This window comes from Corvus cornix, chromosome 1 (assembly GCF_000738735.6).
Source record: "Corvus cornix cornix isolate S_Up_H32 chromosome 1, ASM73873v5, whole genome shotgun sequence".
NCBI classification, from domain to species: Eukaryota; Metazoa; Chordata; class Aves; order Passeriformes; family Corvidae; genus Corvus; species Corvus cornix.
This window is the reverse complement of record NC_046332.1, coordinates 88120017-88142529: the sequence shown is the minus strand read 5'-3', so window position 1 is coordinate 88142529 and position 22513 is coordinate 88120017. Positions and strand designations below refer to the sequence as shown.

General features: G+C 43.1%; 1 protein-coding gene across 13 annotated transcripts in view; it reads right to left on the bottom strand.

The window, feature by feature from the left end:
* MAP4K4 (mitogen-activated protein kinase kinase kinase kinase 4) overlaps positions 1-22513 on the bottom strand; it is a 167264-nt gene that overhangs the window by 82814 nt on the left and 61937 nt on the right. For all 13 annotated transcript variants that reach the window (XM_039548851.1, XM_039548857.1, XM_039548884.1 and 10 more), the window contains one exon: positions 4942-4998. In XM_039548851.1, coding sequence (XP_039404785.1) covers positions 4942-4998 — 57 coding nt within the window. The remainder of the gene's footprint in view (positions 1-4941; positions 4999-22513) is intronic.

Here is a 22513-nt window from a genome sequence, read left to right as displayed (position 1 = left end):
CATGGACTGGTACGTAAGCACTTTATCAGGCAGCCGCCCTAAGCCAGATACAGCCAGGTAAAGCACTGCATTCACATCTCTACACTAAAAGGACCGCCCTTATTCAGCTTCTCCAAGCTGGCTTGACCCAGTTCTGTTGCACAGGGTCAGGAGGATCTGTATTTCCCAATCTTCCAAAGTGAGCCACCAACTTTTTTTTCCCCTTCAAACAGATCAAAATCCATGGATTGTCTTTGAGTTTTCATGGGGAAAACAAGAATATATGTAATAGCGCAAACTTTTGGTGCTTATTATTTCATTTTTCCTTCATTTTGTCTGCTAGTTTGTGTGGGAACACACATTTTTATTTATCTGTGATTTTTCTGCAGACTGCTTTGAGATGTCCTATGGACAATGGACAGATTACCCACACAATTGTAGTTTATAACACCATGTAGGCCATAAGATACAGACTCACAAGAATCAAAGTGACTTGCATATTGCAACAGAAATAAGCAGTCAGCAGAGTAAGGAAGGTGGCAGTGAGTAACTCAGGGAACCCTTCCTGTCTAGATATGGGAGATGTGCCATGTTTCTCTGCAGGCCTGGAGGCTTTGGTCTGAGGTTGTTAATTTTTCTGCAGAGGACACACAGAAACAGCAAGACAGGCAAGCACTAAAAGCAATCCAACTCCTTTCATAAATCAGCAGGATACAGTATCCAGTTGTTTACTTAGTATAATTTTACACAGACTAGATTGGACAAGTCATGAAACACTGGGCACAAGAGCTGAGAAATGCTGCTATTAAAAAAGGCATGTGGAAAACTTTCCCAAGGGATGCCAAGAGTGTGTGTGGGAAGAGGTAGGAGGAAGAAGCACTAGCGTCAGGGGTTATAACAAATAGAAGAGAAGCAATTGTATTTTTCCCTCAAAATCAGTTATTAAACTTTACAAAGAGAAAAGCATCGCTGGAAGCGGAACACAGGAGCAACACTGGAAACAACCGTGCAGCTGCAAGGAAAGGCTCCAAAGGAGTTAAACAGAGTCAAGCTTTAGGGTGTAATGCAAGTTAACAGCTTGGATGCAGGCAGATTTGCCAAGTAAGTTTTGCTAAGGTTTTAAATGCTATTTGCTTCACAAGAAAACAGATTCTTCCAACTAAACAAGGACTGCCAAATCTTAGCAGTCATGGCAGTCTTACAATCATGGAAACCTAACAGTATGGTCAGTGAGTGGAAGGGATCAATGCAGACTGAGCAACACCTTCTCCAAAACAATGTCACAAAAGGAACAGAGACCTTACAACAGAAAGATTAAGGACAGACTATATATAATGCCTCCCTCACAACAAGCAAGCAGCATGAGATTCATCCTACATATGTAGATTTTGTAAAACAATTTTCAAAGTGCGCATACGCTGATAGTTTGCATTGTTCCCCTTTTACTGTCATTGGGCTCATTCCAATAAGGAGTGAGAATAGCTTTCCATTGATGAAGACTGGTGGGTTTTTTGGTTTTATTTGTTCTATGCTCCAGTGAAATTTTTTCAGCCTACATGTGCTGCAGCTTTGCCCTCAGAAAGTGAAAAGAAGACCTACCTGTGCATCATTCTGTAGTAAAACCTATAGATTTTAGATCTTACTGTTCCATTAGTGCTTGCTTTACTGCTGTAGATCTAAAGATCTGCAAAGATTCAGTCTTCTAAGTATTTTCTTAATTTGTTCAGAAAGGAGGGAAGTAGAATAGGCAGGAAAGTTTTATGCACATCAACATCCCCCAACGTTTCAGGCAGCAGAACTAACTAGTCATAATTTATTCAAAGATCAAGCTGATAGGCTTCAGCCCACCTCCTCTTTTCTCATCCTTGCCATCATTCTTTTCAAAATTAAAGTCTAAAGAGAAAACCACAAGAAAAGATGAGAAGGATGAAGAGCATTTCCACAGTGCCATGTGCACTACAGAGCTGTAATACTTCTTCCAATGCCTCTAGTCAGAGGTTATACTACCTCATTTTCTTCATGCCAACCAAAACTTTTTAAGGAAAGCCTTCACTCTGAGTTTGACATCCCTCCTTTGAGGTGATCAAAGCTTTACAGTCCAGAACTGACATAACTTCACTGATCTTGAGCAATGTGTGAATTGCAGAATCATGGCCTTGAAAACTGAAAATCTGGGGTGTGCCCACAGAGCATGCCAATACATTAGGTTTTCTAATTTGTTAAGCATTTGGCAAAGCAAGCACTGGATCAGAGGTATCCCAGAAGAAAGGAAGTCTTGCATCTGTTCTCAGTTCAGGTTAGTCAGAATAATCAGCTATCCCCCACAGCACCACTTGAATTTAAGCAGAAAGGCGTAACACTGCCAGTAAAATATGCACATAGGCACAAATCACCTACAGCTTCAAGCAGCCACTCATCAGAAAACCACAATTTCAGTTTTGTGGAAGTTTCCACTGGAGCCTCTTTCTCCATGGGCATGGATACAGTATTACCAATAGCAGTTCACCTAACTGTAGCTCTTAAAGAGGAGAAGGTGAATTTGTGGCTGTGGTTCCTTCACCACTTCTTTTGGAACAGTGCTAATGGTGGCAGTCACTGCCCTCTCTGTCCCCATGTTCTCTCCTCCCACAGTCCCTGTAAGTTGTGGTGAGCTAGAACCAGGATGGACCTGCACTGTTTGCCAGCAAAGGAGGTGTTCATGAAACCGAAGCTATGGTTTGAGGATATGGCCATCTCTGGCAGAAATGTCAGTTTGAGCTACTGCCCCTTTTCCCTGATGGCCAGCAGTGGCTCTTTTCCAGTCTCATGCCACCTTCTTCATAGCAACCGCACAAGAGTTTGCAACATCATGTGCTGAACTCAATCAATGAACCAATCCAGGTTATAAATAACATGGGGAAGGAGAGGAGTAACGGTGTTTTTAAACTGGGACCAGGGCTCATTCACTGATCCAGGTGACCATCTGGCACCAAGTGCCTGTGTCGGCACAAGTGTTGGGAAACAGGCAAGGAACCAGTGAGCAAGGCTGGACAAGAACATCCTACGGCCACGTCTGCCACTGAGAGAATGGTACATTGCAACAGTATCACTCCATGCCTGGAGCTGACTTAGTACAACTTGGAAGAATTTACACATTTTTAGTCTCTGTGGGCTCTTTACTTTGAAGCAAAAACACATGAGCTCCACTGGTAGGAATGACAATGCTTTTAAGCTGCATGGGGCTAACATCTCCAAACTCCTCCCTCTGACTACATTTCATCCCCTAAAAAAGCATTGCACTTATGAGATAAAAGACAGTGCCAATATACAACTCGCTTTTCAAAACCAGACAAAAATTACAGAAAGTTTCAAAACTTAAGCCATCTCCTGCAATATGAGCTTAGCCATAGGATAGACAGCATTTTTCAACTGTTTTCCTTTTTCTGTGCAACCTCTCTATTACAACTGTTTCTGATTAATACATGCTATTAAAAACAGAGGGAGTGTGCAGTAGAGCCCATCTTAACACTGTGGAAGAAGCCATTGCCATGCACAGTCCAGCAAGCTGCCCTGTGTAAAACTGCTGCAAAAATGAAAACATTTGCTGTACAAAGAACATTCACTGTGTGTCAATGCACCTTCATTCTTCTCTGGTTTCTCTGCTTGTTAACTGCAGCAAAAAAAGCACTGCCTCCTCGTGAAGGCAGCCTTTGAAAAACTTCAGCTGAAAATTGATCTTTATCAAGCCATCTCACAAAAAAAGAATATCTAGCTGTTGGCAGACACAACAGCTGAAGTCAGAGAGCAGCAGTCACACTGTCCATCAGTCACTCGAGATTTGGAGATAAGACTGAAGTCCTATCAGTTGACCTAACCCTGCCATCTTGTTTCCCTCTTCTCCTGCCTGTTTACCTGTTACACCCTACCGCTCATCTAGGACCTTGTGTCCAAGGCCATTTTTACTTGTTGCACCTATACACACACTAAATTATAAAATATTTTGCAGCAATACCCTTGCAGAAGTTTTGCTTGCTATAACCATCTTGGCCAAAGACCCCCTGCTCTGTACAATGTACATGCATTAACATAATTATTCCCCCTATGTAAGTTCGTAAGTTCAGAAAAGTATGACAGTTTGAAAAGGCACAACCTCTCTACAGAAGAGTGGTATCAGTCAAGCTTTGCAGATATCACATGGGAGGATCTCACTTGATTTTAAATGTGAAGCTTCTAATTTGTGAATGGAACTCTATACAACACAAATGGAATAACAGGGAGAAACCCATGCTTTTCTTCATCTGTTTTGTAGACTTAATTTAGACTGATTGCTTTTTGAACAGCATAAACTGCAAGACACCTAAGGATGCAAATATAGGCATATATTTTTTATTTCTTTGACTTTTACTTTCCCCTCTTTCCCATCTAAAGCTCCACAATAAATCCCCGTGGGTCAGTTACTACAACTGCTTTACACTGCTGAATTCTGTTAGCAATCTGCTCATCATTCCTGCAGGTACTTCCGTTTTTAGGCTTCTTGGAACTACATTGGACCCATTCCTTTGAATAAACATATACCCTTTGTAGGTTGCAGATGTACCAGGGAGAACACTATCCTCTACATCAAGCAGGCACCTCACCTTCTTTTTCAGTAAAAGCAAGATGATACATTTCAGAGAAAAAAGTGGGAAGCAAGCAATCTGAACTTTCTCCCCCTCTTCTAAGAAATTTCTGAAAAGGGAGTGCTATGCACCCATGTGCCTTGGGACTGGACAATGCAATTTGTGAAGGCCAAACGCCCGAGCACACAGGCACACAGAAATCTTGGGCAGATGGACTGGAGAGGTCAGGTCCTGCAAGCAGAGAGCTAACACTCACATGCAAGGACCATGCCTTTCAACAGAAATATGAGGTAAGTGCCATATATATATATATCATTATTAAATTTTACACGTTGCTAATAAAGCAGAAGGTTCCTCTACTCACCTCAGTAACATCCATGACTTTGATAGCTGCCAGCTGGCCCGTTTTGACATGGCGACCCTGAGTAACAGAGAGAGAACAGTCAGCACCAGCATCTCATCCATCCCTTCAGCTTACACAGAGCAAAACACTTGGACAAGCGCTCCAGTCACTGGGTTTTCCCCAGCTATGCCGGACCCTTATGATACTTTCTAGGAAACATTACAAATACTCTAGATGGTTAAAACAACAACAACAATAACAAATTTGAAGTGTTCCTATTAAAATTTTAGAACCCTTTTTTTTTCTCCTCATTAAAATGATGATCATCAAGTACAAACAGGCTATATTCACAGCTTCCCTTCTGTTTACTTTAGCAAAGCTCATCATCAGTAACGATAGTTTAATCCCATGTCAGAATAACTAAATTCCACGTGTTGCATATTTTATTTGTATGCACCAATGCCTAGCACCTAGGTGACATATAACATGCTTTACCTAGTAAGCATGGTTAGCCCATGCTTAGGGCTTGGACATTTCTCACTGGTTTGGTCTTCCCAAGTAAAAAAGTGGGGTTTCTGCAAGGGATGCATCAGACCTGCAAGAGCTCTCTTTGCTTGTCTCACAATGGCAAGACAAGAACAAGACGTCATCTCCCTTCAGCTACACCACAGTAAGGGTACAGTTTCTCAGTACAGCTGGAGCTGAGTTAATAGATCCCAGCTCCTGCAGCAGGGAGCTCCTACCCTTCCTTCCTCTGCCTCCTTCCAGCCTCCTGTCACATATTTCTCCCAGGAGCACTGAGCTCCTTCTGGCACTCATTGTATCATATGATAAGCTGATCGAGATCACTAAAATGGCAGAAAGTTAACACAGAAAAAGCAAACTGTGGGGTGGGGCAGGGGATTGCAGTCCAGGAAATTAAACTCGTTTGTTCTGCAGTTGAAACAGAGCCGGAACCAGCAGGATGCAGATCACAGGGCTAGGAAGCAGGCGGCATGGCAAGCCCCTCCAGTCCTGGTGGGCTGTAACTCGCCTCAGCTGACTTCTAACAAAAGCCTTTTTCTCTCCAGTGTATGTTTACACGAGGTAGAGACATCAGTTAGCTGTTGTGTACTTTTTTTCCTAAACAGGCAGTTAGAAATGGTCTTAATATTGAAATTTTCCAGCTCTCCACTTAACACTCAGTGTAACACCCAGCAGCCTATCCTAAGCCAGTCAAACAGCCCAGTCTCCCAACCACTTTCCCAGGCACCATCCCCAAAGGTTCTTATCTGCATCAGTCAAGCCCTCTAGCAACAGGTATGCCCATTAAATTTCTTCATTTTTATCAGAAATAATGATAAGAACATAATGGAACATTTAACTGAAGTCACAGTTCCTTTATCTCTCTCCTCACCAACTTCTGACTTTCCTAGGCAGAAACCTATGTGACGGACATGAATAGTATCTTTTTTTCCTGGACTAACATATTAATCTCTTTACAGGGTCTTTTGAGACTGGCACCCCAGAACTGAAGCACCCCAAACCACTAGTCTCTTTAGAGACGTCTTGACCCCTTCACACGTTACGATGCCCTCCATGGAGGTAATGGCCAGGCATTGCTGCTGCATTCAAAAGGATGAAATGCTGCAGAATTCACTGCCTCACCTTTCTTCCACAGCTCTTGTGCTTCACTCTCCCCCTTACTAACCAATCCACATGCTTTCTATAAATACATTAGTGTGCTCAGGCTTTTGCTTGCTCTGTAAACTCGCTTTACCGCAGGCATTTCTTTTTACAGCTTGGTCTCAAGCTGGTTTCAATTTTGAAACAAAGTTAGGGGTCGTAACATGTGTGCAGTAGCCAACACTGACCCCACCTTGACCTTACTACTTCGTGAACCAAAGTCTTTCAGCAAGCCCAGGAGATTTCCAACTCTAATTTCCCACACTGGACCTCTGCCTAATGACAAAAGCCTGTGGTCTTCTCCTCAAGACTTACCATCCCACAAGGAAGGAGGGGAAAATGGCTTACACCGAAGTGGAAAAATGCCTACTCTCAGCTCTGCCCCCATTTTCCACAGCTTTGTTGAAGGAACTTGAAAGCCCAAGGACATGGGAATCAGAGTTTTAGGTACAAAAACAGTATGCTAAAGATAAGAGAAAAACAAAGACATCTCTGAGGAAAAAACCCTCACAACACTAAGGTCTGAGGAAAGAAACTTTTTTAAAAAAAAGCAGTGAAATACAGTTCCCCATTCACTCTGCATCAAAGTGGAGATGCTAAAATGGTGGCAGAACATACTCAAACAGAAAATGTGGCATGCAGAAGAGCAAAGTAGCATTTTTTGGAATTTTTGCTCTATTTGTCTTTTTAAATCTACTAACTACTGGTGGGCTTGCTATTTCCAGAGAGACACCTAAAATTTCCCAGTGCTCAGCTTCACAGCTTTTCTTGAGTCAATGCTCTTCCCTGTGAGACTGGCCCACTCGGGATGACTAATGTGCACCAGCCCTACCATCCTTCCCCTGAAGCTTTATGGGATCCTGCTGGTGCCTCCACAAGTGTTCCTATGAAAACTGGGGCCAGCTACAGCAGAACACAGCGACTGCTCATGTTTCACTTTGCTTCTTCTGGGAGGGGAAAAGCTTCTACATAACCCTCCTAAGGGACTGAAAGCAAGGGAACTGCAGAGTGTGGGAAGTGTGGTCTGCTCAGTATCCCAGGCCAAATTTAAACCCTGGTCACTTCAGAATATTGTTTAAAATTACTCCAAATACCCTTTTTGTAATGTATGGAGCATTCATATTCTAAAAATCTACAACATATGGGGAGGAGGAGGGATGGCCTGCATGACATTAATTTATATGAGAGAAGTAAAAGGACATTTTGAAGCCACATTCTTTTCATTAAAAATTTTTTCAGAGGGCGGGAAAGACCAAATATCACAAGCACAGCATATAAGCATGAGCAGAGTATTTGTTTGTTTGTTTGTTTATCTGCTTAACAGCTCTGCTCAAGAACAGGCCTGTCAAACTATTAGCATGCTGGTATAATTTTGCTCGCAACATGAAATGGCTAAGCATTCCCACTTTGGAAACCAATTGTTAAGATTTTCATGGCCAGCTTTCGCTTTGGAAAAATTTGTCTGTGTTAAAAAGAGTAATAATAAAATTGCAAAGTGGCTGAATGTGAAGAAAGAACTGCAGAAATCATAGATGGGAGAAAACCTCTGAACTCAATCTCCTGGGATTAAAATTTATTCAAATTCTGCTCACAGGGCACTTCACAAATGCAATAGCCATCAAGGCTCCATCCAGACACCATATCTCAGCAACACACTCCATTGGAATAACATTTTTTTGCAGAATGAGGCCCTTGCTTCAGTGCAGTGTGGACATGTGGCCCCTCAGGGCATCCAGGGATCCCCATGCCCATGGCAAGGCAGAGATTCTTGCAGCTTTGTTTCTCCAGGCAAAGTGTTGGCAATTACCATCTGGATATCTGAAAAGCTCTGCAATATTGCAAAATGCAACCCATGCTAACTGAAAACAGCAGCTTCTTAAAATATTGCTAGATGCCAAATATCAGAGGCTGGGGATCACAAGATACTGTCTGTCCCATGGCCAGAACGTTGTGGGGATAGGAAATGTGCAATGAAGACAACAGCAACCTAGATGCATCTTGCTAAGCATAAGCTGACTGTCTCCAGAGCCAATGGAGTGAGGAAGCTGCAGAGGCTTCTGCAAATAGTGGCAGCAACAGGTAGAAAACACTACATCATCCTGGGAGTGAGAGTTTGCCTCTTACTGGGTTTCAGCATGGGAACCACAAGAAAACATCAGCACTGTCAGCTTGTCCCCATGGAAATGAGCCCACCAACACATTCCCTTCATTTAGCCCACATTAAGATTTTATTCACCAAAATCTCCTAACTACTTCTTGTTTCTTACACATTCTCCCCACTTTTCTCTCCCTCCTTTCATGGTTCTATTCATATTAAAGCACTTATCCTCCCAAGGAAGCAGCGTAAGAATATTTTTAAGAGTCCTACTTGTACCACTGCATTTTTAAATGGCCTGTTGGGATGAGCAAATCAACAGAATTGAGACTGCCAACCTCAAATCTTGTCCTGTTTCTTCTCATGCAGACGACTGAAAGTTCATTTACACAGAGCTGTAGTTCTCATCTACACAGCAACACTGCAGCATTTAATTGTATCTTAAACTGAATCCTCTACTTAAGTACATTCCCAGTCATGTCTGATAGCAATATGGTGTTTATTTCTCATCTCAGTGGGCTTTATGCATGTTGAAAAGCAGAGGGGACAAGGGGAATCCTTGGTAGACTGCCAAGATCTGCAGAACATTATAAATTTCAAGCCTTCCCACACTCTCCAAGTCAGTTAATACACCTACTTCTTGCCTCTTTCTTCCTTCACACACATTATTACTGTAAAATTTTTGGTTTAGAAAGGTTCAAAGGCAAGTGGTGTTATGTGCTGTTTTTCATGGTGCTTTTTTTTTTTCTTGTGCCTTAATGATATCAAAGAACTATGCAAATGAAGTGCAAAAGAAAATTCTATCAGCTAATTTACCTCCTTCCCCCACCTCTCCCCAATTATCCAAGATATTTATGTCACAGTAATGTAATTCTCCTACTAACACAGTTTCAGACCTGTGTACTAGCATGCCTTTGGGAGACAGTTCCTGGAAGCTTGTTCCCCAGCTAAATGACATGGAAGCAGGATATGGGGCAACATCATGCATTAAGGAAGGAATGCACCATTTGTGACTCATGACTTGCAACTTCGGATTATCCTGTGCACTGTACACAATTAAGTCTTCGGTAAATTTCTCCCAGCTCCCAGTATTCTATGCTGACAGTTGTAGAAAGAAGAGGAACTGATTTGAAAAAAAAAAAATCTACTAATCCAATTTCAGTTGCCACAACGCATGCAGAAGCAGCAGACCAGATTTAGACATTCCATCAAGTGAAAATTCACCTCAGTGCCACCTCTTAGTAGTGAGTGCTGTACAATGCCCCTGTACCAAACTTAACTTTCCAATTTGCTTCTCATTCAGCTGGCTCTAAACTCCTACCAGCCCGAGGCAACAAGCCATGAAGCAATATTCTGTTATTAGGTTGCACGCCCCAGTGCAGTAAATGATAACTTATTATTCCAAGTCATGTTTGCCATCAGCTCTTTTTGTCAGTCGTCAAAGTAGAAAGTTGTAGACCAACCAACTTTGCATTGTGAAAACTTGGACTCTACATAGCGTTTCTTTCCACTCCCCGAAAAGACCAGGTCTAGCCTGTGAAAAGCAATGGGAGCAGTGCTTGTGGAGGAAACAGAACATATTTTTGACATGCAGACAGAATGGCACAAAGTGAAAACAACCTCCCCAGTCAAAACCAAAAAGTTATATGTAATGTGCTCTTAAGCAAAAAGTGTACCTAACTGTATTTGTAACCAAAATAATGCTGTTCTACTGATACAGCATTCCATAAGGCAAGTAATCATAGGCTCCAGCGATGGAAATTTGTAAAAAAAAAAAGAGATAATGTTTATCTGGCAGGAAAACTAGAATAAAAATCAGCAAAAGAACCTCCATACAAAGACCTGGAAAATCACTGCAGAAATACACAAGAAGAAGTCATCCTGTTAGATGATTTCTAAACCCAAACTAACCAGAACTATTAAAGACTAGCACTGTTTAAGTCAAAGACAGGACAAACCTCTGTGTTTTCCTTCTATCTAACTCTTGACATCAAATGCCTGAAAAGGAAAACAGAAAACAACATACTCTCTATCCTGCTTTTGATATCCACAGGCTCACTAGCTGCCTATTGAAGAAATAATAATGACAATTTACTCATGCACAGTAGTGCATTCTGCGAAATAATGCAAGAAAGATGCACAGTTATTATCAGTTTTGTCCTTCTGGGGACAGAGTGAAAAGATGTTACCCACTAGGAAGAAAAAAAGGAGAGTTCTATTCACTATTTTTCATTTTGATTCCGAGTTTTGTGGTAGCTTTCCCACTGTGAAAGATGCTGGATATACATTATCAGAGGCATTTCCTTCTCCCAAACAGCTCATTGCCTAAATAGGAAGAAGAGAACGGGGAAGGAGGAGAAAGGATGGTGGGAAAAGCATGGCAGAAAGCCACAATCTAACTTTCCCAGGATAAAAACAGGTCAATTGCAGAGCTCAGCTAGGAGGCATCTCTGCTGATTCCCAGCACCCTGCCCAGCAGTCCACCTGGTCCCACCTATCGGCAGGAGATGTTTTTGTCTGATGGGTGAAGACAGAACGAGAACTGCAAAAGCAGACAGTTCTCTTGACAATTCACCTGGAAAACAACACCAATTCCCCAAGGAGCCTTGAAAAGATTTGCCTGAGGCCTGACGTTTATGCCGGTTTCAGTTCACAGCCACTGAAACACTTCACCTGGCAATAGATTAAAAAAGATAGCAAAAGAAGGGGATGTTGCAGGGGAAGGGGAAGGTAAGAGCAGTGCAGCTGTACAGTTTAAGACCATGGTTGGTCCTTTGTTACCCAGTCATGTCAACTGCAGTCCATTCAGCCAGCCAGGATCCCTTCAAAACCACACATTTCCTGGCTCAAATAGTACTAAACATTCCCTTACCAAGTGAAGGCTACAGATTTCCCTCTTTTTCATTCCTCAAATACCGAGCAGGAAGGCTGACAAATGAGGGTCTGCTGGCAACACTGGCAGCAAGGCTGCAATGCATCTTCACACAAGGCCATCGGCTGTGTGCTAGATCGAGCTTTGCTGCTCTGTAGGTGACCACCCAGAGCTTCCTGCAGACTAGAGGCTTCTTCTAAAAGGACACTTGAGCTAACTGGCTTGAGATCCCAGCCTGGAAGATACCCTCTTCACAAGCCACTCTTGAAGTCATCATCCCATTCTTCCAGCTGCCACCATTCTATGTCCAGATTTAGTGACTTTTACTAAAGACATCATCACTCATTTTCTCTCATAATGGAGTCTGCACCCCCAGCCCTGTCCAAAAAGAGACGGACTTTATTAATCCTTGCACTTTTTTTCTGGTTTTAAACCTTTCTGGGTGATTTAGTTAGCACACTACTGAAAGACACCAAAAAAAAAAAAACCAAAACCAAACTAAAATGAAAGAAAATTATTAAATCAGAATAGAGGCATACCTCCCACATGGACTCAGTTGGCTTAGACCACATTTGGCTTCCTTTGGAAACATCAGGTAAAATCAACTGGCCCTCATTCAAACCAGTTCTTCACCCTACCTAAATGGTTTTACCAGTCACTAAATCCACCCCTCCTAACACCGATAGGTGTCTCTGGATGCCCTGCAATGTTCTCCTGTATATAGAACAATTTCTTTTTGGCAACTATAATTAAAAATGAGCCAGATGGAGAACATCAAGAAAAGAATTTAGATCAAAATTATAAAACATGTACTTGTAGATACAAAATTACATGGTCTGTTGATACAGACTGCTACTGATTTCTCATCTTACACCTTGACAGGCACTGTCACCACAACACACTTTCCACTGGGTATTGGCCACTGCCCGAAGGAGCGGCACACCCAGTTTGGTGGCATGCTCATAGCAAGTCCCTGCAACAGGGGCTGTGTTAATCACGTTGAAGGGAACCACCACAAGTCACTAGAGCAAGCCCTGTGCCTGCCACATGGCACCACAACTACCCAGCGTCACTTCAGAGACATCATGCACCACACAAGATTCCTACCTCAGACCAAGCATGGCCCGAACTGACCTACCAGGGTCACCACATGGGTGGACAGGGGCTTTGAAACAATGCAGGTGCTTTTGCAGCTGAGAGAGATGGCAGATAAAGGGCAGAGTCTCTCCATTCCTTCCGCAGAGTGACATCAAACTAAGCCTGGATGAAAAAAGCCTGGGGCTGCTTCTCTTTGACTGCTTTTTAAATGAATTCATATTGACATTTAATCATCACCCTGGACAAGCAGAACTTTCCGACTGAGAGGAGCAATTGACACCTTGTGACCAAGGCCCTCTGCATAGCCAGGCAAGTCTGCACCCATTTCACTTTGCTCACGCTCACCACCAACTTGCAGAGAAACCACCTCAGTGCTGGGCACACCCCTTTGGAAAGAGAGAGTAAGACGTAAAAATAGGCACTGAGTACACAGAAGTGCCACAAAATGCATACTTTTCTTTGGGGGGAGAAAAAATAATAATCAAGCCCTAGTTAGTCCCTGCCCTTCCATGCACCAGCTCTGTTGAAAGCAGCCTGCACTCTCGTGGGGGGCATGGTCAGAGGTCGTACACCACTGACAGAAGGAAAGATAAGCCCACACCCACCATATCAGCCTTGCTGCATTCCATCTACTGTCAAAAGAGACTGGCTTCGAGAAATGGGTGACAGCCATTGCCAGGCAGCGAGAGGTCAGTGGCCCTCCCTGGACAGCATCCAGCAGTCACAGACAGCAGGTGTCCAGCTATGCTGCTTCAGGTTTTGGCTGCCTGCGACACCATCCTGAAATGTCCAGCAGCCTCCTGGACAGCAGCAAGGAAGGGTAATTAAAGAAATCAACCTTTTCTTTTATTTCAAGAATGCTAAATGGATAGGGCAATTGTTTTGGAAGGCATAAAACATCATTGTAAATGCAAAAGACATAGTGGGAAGGGAAAAGGGGGAACAATTGGCTTTGCTGCTTTTAATTTCAATTGTTAGTATGTTTTTGGGTTTGCTGTTGCACAGAGGAGCCCAACACACACTGCCCCGTACAGCTGTCCTCATCAAGAGAGTCACACCTTTTGTCTAGCTGCATCACAAGATGATAACACACTCCATGGGGAGGAGCTGCTAGCTTAATATTAATGAGGGGCAAGGGGAAGGAGAACTATTTCCATGTATACCTTCCCAGCAGAACAATACAGCTGAACAGAGCAGGAAATCAGGCTGTGTAATGAATTTTATTTCAACGTGGTTAAAATGAGAGATTTCACATTGGCAGCCTTTAAAAAATTCCAGAACATTAGCATTAAAGACGAAAAGTCAATGAACTCTTACATACACATTTATTTATATAAATATACATATATATGTATATATATAAAAAATAAGTTCCAGTCCAACTGTTAATACTCCTCCAGTGCTACCCCACACAAGAAGAAGGGCTGGAATTGGTTTCGAGCTTTTTGCTTGTCCTACTGAGGGGAGACACTGGCTGCCATCAGGAGTTGGGCTTCAATGGTCCTTGTGGGTCCCTTCCAACTCAGGATATTCTATTCTTCGATTCTCTTTCCTTTAGCCATTACAAACATCATCAGCACCAGTTCCAGTTAGTGATGTCTCCTTGCCACTCTCGACTAGGAAGCCAGAATCTTCCAGGCAGATACTGCTGAAAACTAAAATACATCTTGTAGAACACAAGGTATGCTGCAGGAGTACTACAGTAAGAAGCATTCTTGAAAAGAATAGGGACCATGTCTTATACTGTAACCCCACATGTAAAAACAAATTCAGATATATTTTACCAACTTGCTTGCAAGCAACATTTAGCCTAAAGTTGCGTGTATTTTAATTAAATGAGGACTCGCACCAGGAGACTATTTACAGCATTTTTATCTTCTGATAACCTGCCAAGTACATCTGTGATTTTAAAGGGGAAAAAAAAAAATCCAAACCACCTTGTCCTTGAGAAACTGGCTGGTGGCCAGCAAGTGATCTGTAAACAGCTTTGTGTCCACACAAACTATTTTCAAACACTCAGACAGTATTTTCAGACCTCAAACTATTTCTGCTTTGTCAGCAGGAGTTTGGCTCAGAAATTCAAGCCTGTACTAACAACCCTTTCTATACCAGAGTCAGTAACAACAGCTCCCCAGTCTCAGAGGTTACAGAGCCATTTATTTATTTAGCAAAAGGAGGACCAAAATAAATGCCATTTCCTCTCTGTTGCTACCTGGGTAGTATGTAAGTTGCATTCCCAAAGCCTGTGGCCAACATATTTATTATGTGAAAGGGCCAGATGACAGAAAAGCCATTATACAACACATTCAGCTCACAGGTTAATCCACGGAAAAGAACGGCATTAAGGAAATGGAGGCTGTGTGTTCTCCAATAATGACTTTTTACCAAGTACTCAAGAACACAGCAAGTGCCTCGCAAAAACTAGTCAAAACACGTTCACCACTCCTAAATAACACGCTACAGGCTTTCACAGACCAGGTTGTGGCAAACAAAAAGGGAAAGAAATTCCTTGGGAGAACTTGCAATGCAAGGCCACAGTACTGCTGCCATCGCAGCTGGTATTTACCTGCCTTGCTGTGTACTCAGGGAACAAATAAAATGCAGATTGAGCACAAGTTATTTTGGTGTAAAAGGCTTTGTTAGGTTTCTTTCTACAGGAAGAGTCAGCAGATCAATACCTGGCTCTGAGTCTGGTGCCCCCAGCAGAATTTTGGGGGGTTTGGTCATCGGTCAGTCTACATGACAGCAGGCCTGCTGGCAGACAGGGTACACCTCTCTCAGAGGGAGAAAAGGATCTTTGGACAGAAGTTAACATTGAAAGAGCCTTGAACTAGGTTTGAAAGGGGAAAAGGATAAAACCAGGGTCACTAGAGATAAGCCTGGGAGAAGCATGCCAATGTTTGTGGGACAGTGTGCTACCAAGGTCCTTCAGTCTGCTGTCTTAGTGAAGGCTGGAGATGGAGACTCATACGACAGCAAAGATGGAATGGGTTATCAGTGTGTTGGAAACCACAGAAGTACCTGAGAACAATCACGGAAAAATTAGGGCTTCTTCCCATAAAAAGGTGGTGGAATCAACCGACGAACTGAAGCGCGTCTACACCAATGCACACAGCACAGGCAACAAACAGGAGGAGCTAGAAGTCATCACACAGAAGGAAAACTATTATACAGCTGCCATCACAGCAACATGGTGCGATAACTCATACAATTACAGAGCTGCAATGGACGGCTATAAACTGTTCAGAAGGGACAGGCAAGGAAGGAGAGGCGGTGGGGTAGCCCTGTGTGTTAGGGAGTGTTTTGACTGCCCAGAGTTTAATGATGGTGATGACAGGGTGGAGTGTTTATGGATAAGAATCAGAGGGAAGGCCTAGGCAGATATCCCGGTGGGAGTCTGTTACAGACCACCCAATCAGGATGAAGAGGCAGATGGAATATTCTACAAGCAGCTGGGAGTCATCTCATAATCACTGGCCCTTATTCTCATGGGGAACTTTAACTTACCAGATGCCTGCTGGAAGTACAACACAGCAGAGAGGAAACAGTCCAGGTGGGTCTTGGAGAGTGTGGAAGATTGTAACCTCCTGATGCAGCTGGTCAAATGTGGACAACTAGGGAAGCTTCCCCATGAGAACTGCTGTTTGCGAACAGAGAAGGACTGGTGGGTGATGTGATGGTTGGAGGCCTCTTGAGCAAAGCAATCACAAAATGGTAAGAGTTTTCAGTTCTTAAACAAGTAAGAGGGAGGGCAGCAGAACTGCCACCTTGGCCTGTCTTGGAAATTGGTTGGCAAAGTCCATTGGAAGGTAGCCCTGAGGGACAAAGGGGTCCAGAAAGGATGGACATTCTACAAGAAGGAAATCACAAAGGCACAGGAGCAGCCCATCCCCATGTGATGAAAGAGAAGCTGGCAGGGAGAAAGGCTGGCCTGACTGAACAAAGAGCTTTGGGTGGAACTTGGGGAAAAAAGAAGAGTTTATGACCTTTGGAAGAAGGGGCAGGAAACACAGGAATGCACCCAGGTGGCCAAGAGACCCAACAGCATCCTAGCCTGTATCAGCAATACTGTGGCAAGCAGGACCAGGGCAGGGATTGTCCCCCTGTACTCAGCACTGGTGAGGCATCACCTTGAGTCCTGTGTTCAGTTCTGGGCCCATCACTACAAGAAGGACATTGAGATGCTGGAGCATGTCCAGAGAAGGGCAGTGGAACTGGTGAAGGGGCTAGAACACAAGCCCCATCAGGAGTGGCTGAGGGAGCTGGGGGTGTTTGGCCTGGGGAAAAAGGCTCAGGGGAGACCTTACTGCTCTCTACAATCACCTGAAAGGAGGCTGTAACACAGTGGGGGTCAGTCCCTTCTCCTAAGCAAACAAGCGACAGAACCAAAGGAAATGGACTTGAGTTGTGCTGAGGGAGGTTTAGATTGGATATTAGGATTAATTTCTTCACAGAAAGAGTGGTTAGGCATTGGAACAGGATGCCCAGGGAAGCAGTGGAGTCACCACCTGTGGAGGTATTCAAAAGACATATAGATGTGGCAGTTGGGGCCCTGATTTATTGGTGGACTTGGCAGTGCTGGGTTAATAGCTGGACTTGATCCTAAAGGTCTTTTTGAACCTAAACAGTTCTGTGATTCTATGATTTTAGTGCCCAACACACACACCTTCTGTAGCTGAAGGTAGGATATACAGTGAAGACTTTTTTAGTATTTCTAAATTTCTAGTAACAATTGCACTTTGGGAAAAACAAAAATCTCTTTTCTCATGACACCATGACACACACAAAACTATTATTCAGCTCATGATCCAACATCAGCCATTCCTGCAAACCACAAGTCACTACTCTGGACCACAACTGCCATTAGATGTAATATAAAAATTGCTAGTCAGAAAGGCCAAGCTTTTGGTTGTAAATCATTCGGTAAACTGGAACAAATAGGAAAGCTTACTATTGCCCCAGACTGCAAAAGAGGAGGAACAATCAAATTCAGCTGAGGAGCATGACTCATACATTTTGTAGCCAGTTATAGCCTGGCAGCTTAGCCCAGCATCACTATCCATGAAACCTCTGTAATACTGCAGCACTTCTCAGGTGGCAAAGGGAAAGGAAGAACACTCCCCCCACATGGGCAACAAAGTTGTCCCTCTGGCCCTGCAAACGTCTTGGCAGCCAGACTCACATAAACGGAAGAGACAGCAGGGACACCTCTCGCTGAGGGCCAGGACACAACATGAAGGAAGCAGACAGTGGACCTGCCCAGCTGATGACTACAGCAGGCTGATCATCTCTGGGCCCATCTCCCCTAAATACAGAAATGGGAACCTAAAGACAGTCCCAGCCCCCTGCAAACAATAAAAAATATTTCTCCAGCAATCATTCAGCCCTGACTCAGGAGCGCCCCACACACCCAAAGTTTCCATCCCCAGCTGGGTGGTTTCCAAAGAGGCATTCATGAAAGATCCCACATATCTGCCAATACACTGGTGTCTCCAAGAGCAGATGGAGCTGACTGTGAAGGATGCACCCAGACACATCTGGAGTGCAGCACACCAGGAGCCAGCACACTGCCTCCTGCCACATGGCTCTTTGCAAAATAACCAGTCACCTCAGCTACTGCAGCTCAGAGACAGACCCAATGCCCAGATGGGGAACAGCCCAGAAACCTCCAGTAAGTTTTTGGTTAGGAAGCCACAAGTGAAAATACTGCTTAATCCCACTCAGAATTTAAACTTTAAAAAATTTTAATCCTTAAAACACAGATATACATAACGTCAAAGCTGTAGCCAAACTTAATCTTTTACCATTCGTTCCACCACTTGAACCTTACTAAAAAGATTGAAGAGGGGGACCGGAAATAAATCATTTTTTTTAAGAGTAGAAGCCTTCCACTTGTTATAAGGTATCTGCTCAGTCACTTTCCTAGGACACATGGAAGCCTATCTACAAAGTTTAAGCAACACTGCCTGAAAAGCTACCCGCCATTTAAACAAATCACCACTTGAATCTGGAAAAGAGTTCTGTTAATCACAACCAGGTACTCCGACCAAACACTACAGCCGTGACCTAATTACATTATGTGGTATGGTGGTGCAGAACAGCAGTTCCTAGAATTAAGCAATCTTCCAATTAAGTGCCATGCACTGAAAACAAAATTAAATCAGTTGAGATGCTGCCCTACTACTTCTACTCCCTTCTATCAGGGAAAGAAAACAAAGTCCTTTCCACCAGTCTGAATGTTGTATCACCAGCAGGACTGGATTTCCAAGATGCTGGGGAGGGGTCTACGTACCCCAGATGTGCCTGTCCCAGACTGCAGCACTATGAGGACAGCTAAAACAAAGTAACTATTTTTAAATTGTAATAAAACTGGATTTACAAAAGTTCCAATGCTTTTAAAGTTCACCTTATGAATTTACAGCCACTTGTCTAATTACTGAAAGAGCATTACAGTTTATTATAATCATGTGTCTGCACCGAAAACATGAAGATGGAATGCTGAAATAGATTGCTCAATTATACAGTGCACAGCTATTGCAACTGCTGTCAAAGTAGAATTCAGAACAAGTCCAAGTGCTTGTTTTGCAAAACACAAGCACGAGCAATAGGTAACACTTAAAGCAATTTCACTGAACCATGGATCACCAGGCAAAGCACATGCAAGACAAAATTTAGCCGAAAGTGCTGTCAGTTATGGACACACACGGACAGATGCATATTTATGCCAAGTGTGGGGCAGCCCCATCAAACACACAGACAAGCCAAGGGCTGACTATGGCACCATGCTCTAAACCTCGGCATCAATGACCACTTCACCACTCATACAACCTACTCTGAGTAAGAAAACCCTGACAAAAGTCAGAATCCCACCCCACCCATCAGCCCAGTTGGTGAGATTGCTTCACCGCACAGGGAAACTACCAACATTCAGAAACTACAGGGCACAAAAGAAAGGAGTGTTGGAGGCGGCCAGCAAAGCGCAGCCCTGGCAGACCAGTCTCTGGCAAAGTTGTTACACTCTGGTTGGAATGCTGCTCCACTATCACTGAAGGTGAAAAACACACAAAGAGTCACACATGTACATGCCAAAACACATTTTCCATCATCACTCACCTCTGCCTGACTTTGTCTGTGGCAGTGAGGCAGGCTCCTACAACTGGCTTTCTGACCCTCCCAAGGGCACCCACTGCAGCTACACGCAATCTGAAGGAGGGCAGTCAGGTCCCCACAGGTACACAGGTCTGTCCCAAAGGTCTTATTCTACCTAGATCAGGGCCTGAGAGGATGTTTTAGTGAAAAAAAACAAGTAAAAAACTCAGGGATCTTGTGCTCTTTCTCCTCATCTAGCTACCACACATCCTAAACTGAGATGCCTGGAAAGAAAATAAACAAAACAAAGCTCAAAGATGCCAATGAATTTCCATCTGAAACATTAAGAAAACTCCCAAAGCTTAATTCGATATTACACTGGACTTGAATTCAAATAAACATGAGAATTCAAGGCTGGAAGCATTTAAGATGCCCATATGGCAGAAAGAAGGGAAGGAGCTTGAACCTTCCACCAGCAGAAAGGTAGAAAGGGCTTCCTTTTCTGATTTTTGCCACAAACCCGAAGTGCAACCAAGAAAGAGGCAAAGCTAAGAGATCAGAGATAGAACCATCCGAGATCCAAATAATTTGAGGAGCTATAACAGCCAAGTATCTGCAAGAAGCACAGAGCAAGGGTTCTTCAATGTGAAACCAAATGGTTGGGGCAAAGAAAGTAAACAGATACAAGTTACTGGCAAACATCAGCACTCCATTTAAGAAAAAAATAGTTAAGTGCTTGGTTTTACTTTAATGGATTTTGATGACTCTGCTTTTTATTTTCATTTTTACTATCACTTCAGTAGCTTACAAACTATCTTCTATACACACTTAAAAACTAATAATGCACAGTTTCCATTTAGCCTGCTCATTAGTTTGAGAATTTCAAGAGACACTATTTCAGAGCAAAAGGAAAAAAATACAAGAAACCCAACATTTCTCCACTACGTGAATAAGTCTGTAGCTAAGAGAAGTTTAATCTGCCTAATTATACTGTGTGCCACTTGCATTTATAGCTAGCATTAAAAACGAATGGGTGGGTGAAATTCAACAAGAGGTGGCAAGCAAGAAAAGTGAAGTCTAGTTGACTGCTGCATTAAAGTCTTCAAGAACCATCCTCAGCTTCAGTACGAGCAACTGAAAATTAACAGAAAAACCAACTAGTGGGAATTCCAGCTTTCCAGTCTTCATTTTCATATTCATTGCAGGCAGAAATTAATTTGTTTTATTTTTGTGATTCCTGTGAATGTGTCACACACTCAGCAAAAAGTACACACTTACTAATGACAAATTTTAGCTCTGTCTTGGGATAGAAATCATTCAATGCATAGGCAAGCCTGTGCCAATACCTTCCAAGCAAACAAACTAGAAGATACGTGGTATGCTTAAATGAAGTCTGATTCCTTCAAGGAAATTCACTTAAAAAGAAGGCCTTCAGGCTACGTTTCTCCACGCTGCCCTATGGAAGAGACCTGAGAGAAAGAGTGGGTCAGAAATAGCAGAAAGAATAGAAGAGCCCCAGGGAGGAACCAAGATGGAGGTCTGCAAGTCCAACTCAGCACAGCTACCCTGGGGAGCCATGCCACGCTACAGCTTTGGCAGAGCTCTGGGAGATAGGAGGTAACAACTGTAAACAAACAAAAGACTGTGTTTTTACTGCTGGATAGGTCAATGGCAAGGGAGCTGAATATCTGGCATGCAGGTGCAAGTACAGCCTTATCTTTCATCTCTTCCTCCACATCAGATCTTCAGCACTCCCAGCCACAACGACTCCCTTCATCTCAGAAAACAGAATCTCAAGAGAGAATACCTAATAAATTATTGTTAGGATTTCATTTCCCCCAGCTAGAATCACCTCGGGAATGATGAGCAAAGCCTTCCTTTCTTCAATCAAGATTACCTGATACTGGATCCCATGTGACACTCACACATAGCCAAGCAATCTAAAAATCATTGGAGGGAGGGGAGGGTGGCAACACCCAACAGACCTTCTTTCCTAATATCTCTGCTCACTTTGAACATCCAAACTCAGACAAAGAAATCTTTCTCATGGCTATACCATGACAAAGGAGGTGGCATCCCCTCAATAAAGCTAGAAGGAACAGTCAAAGAAAAAGCAAGGAGGGAGGAAGAAAAAGGGGACTGCTTCCAGCACCATTAACCTTCACAAAAGGTCCCTGCCTAGTCACTACAAGGAAGTCAACACATGACAGCACATTATAGCAGACAAGTCCAGGAAACAAGCGTGCACACAGGAGATTATAAGGATGAGCAAATGCCAGCATTTAGTAATCCCATCTACCATCACAACCTGCCTATGTGCCTTTTGCACAGGGGAGTCTCCCTTTAGAGTGCCAAATTTCATTCCTAATGGGGAGAAAAAACATTGCCTCCAGAGTGCTGGTGACTTATTGCCAATATAAGATTAAGATAATTTGGTTCCTCAAAGCTAGATTTAAAGAAGGCTTATCCATTTAATGATGCCATTAATGAGAGTTAACGATGATTCTCTCCACCACAGCTAGACACAGACACTTCCAGGACTGGACTCTACTTGTCCTTCCCACCACTTTGGCTGTGATGGAAGGTCTTCATAAAAATACAAGTATCTCAAATTCAGTGGGGCAAAAAATAGGGCCTGATGTTCAAAGACGGGAAAAAAACAAATTTTTGTTTTGTCTGCTGCAATACCCAAAAACTTGCTTCTCAAGTCTACAAAACTGAGATAGTTAAGGCCTATGAAAAAGTACTAGTATCAAAAATTTTAAAACTTAAGT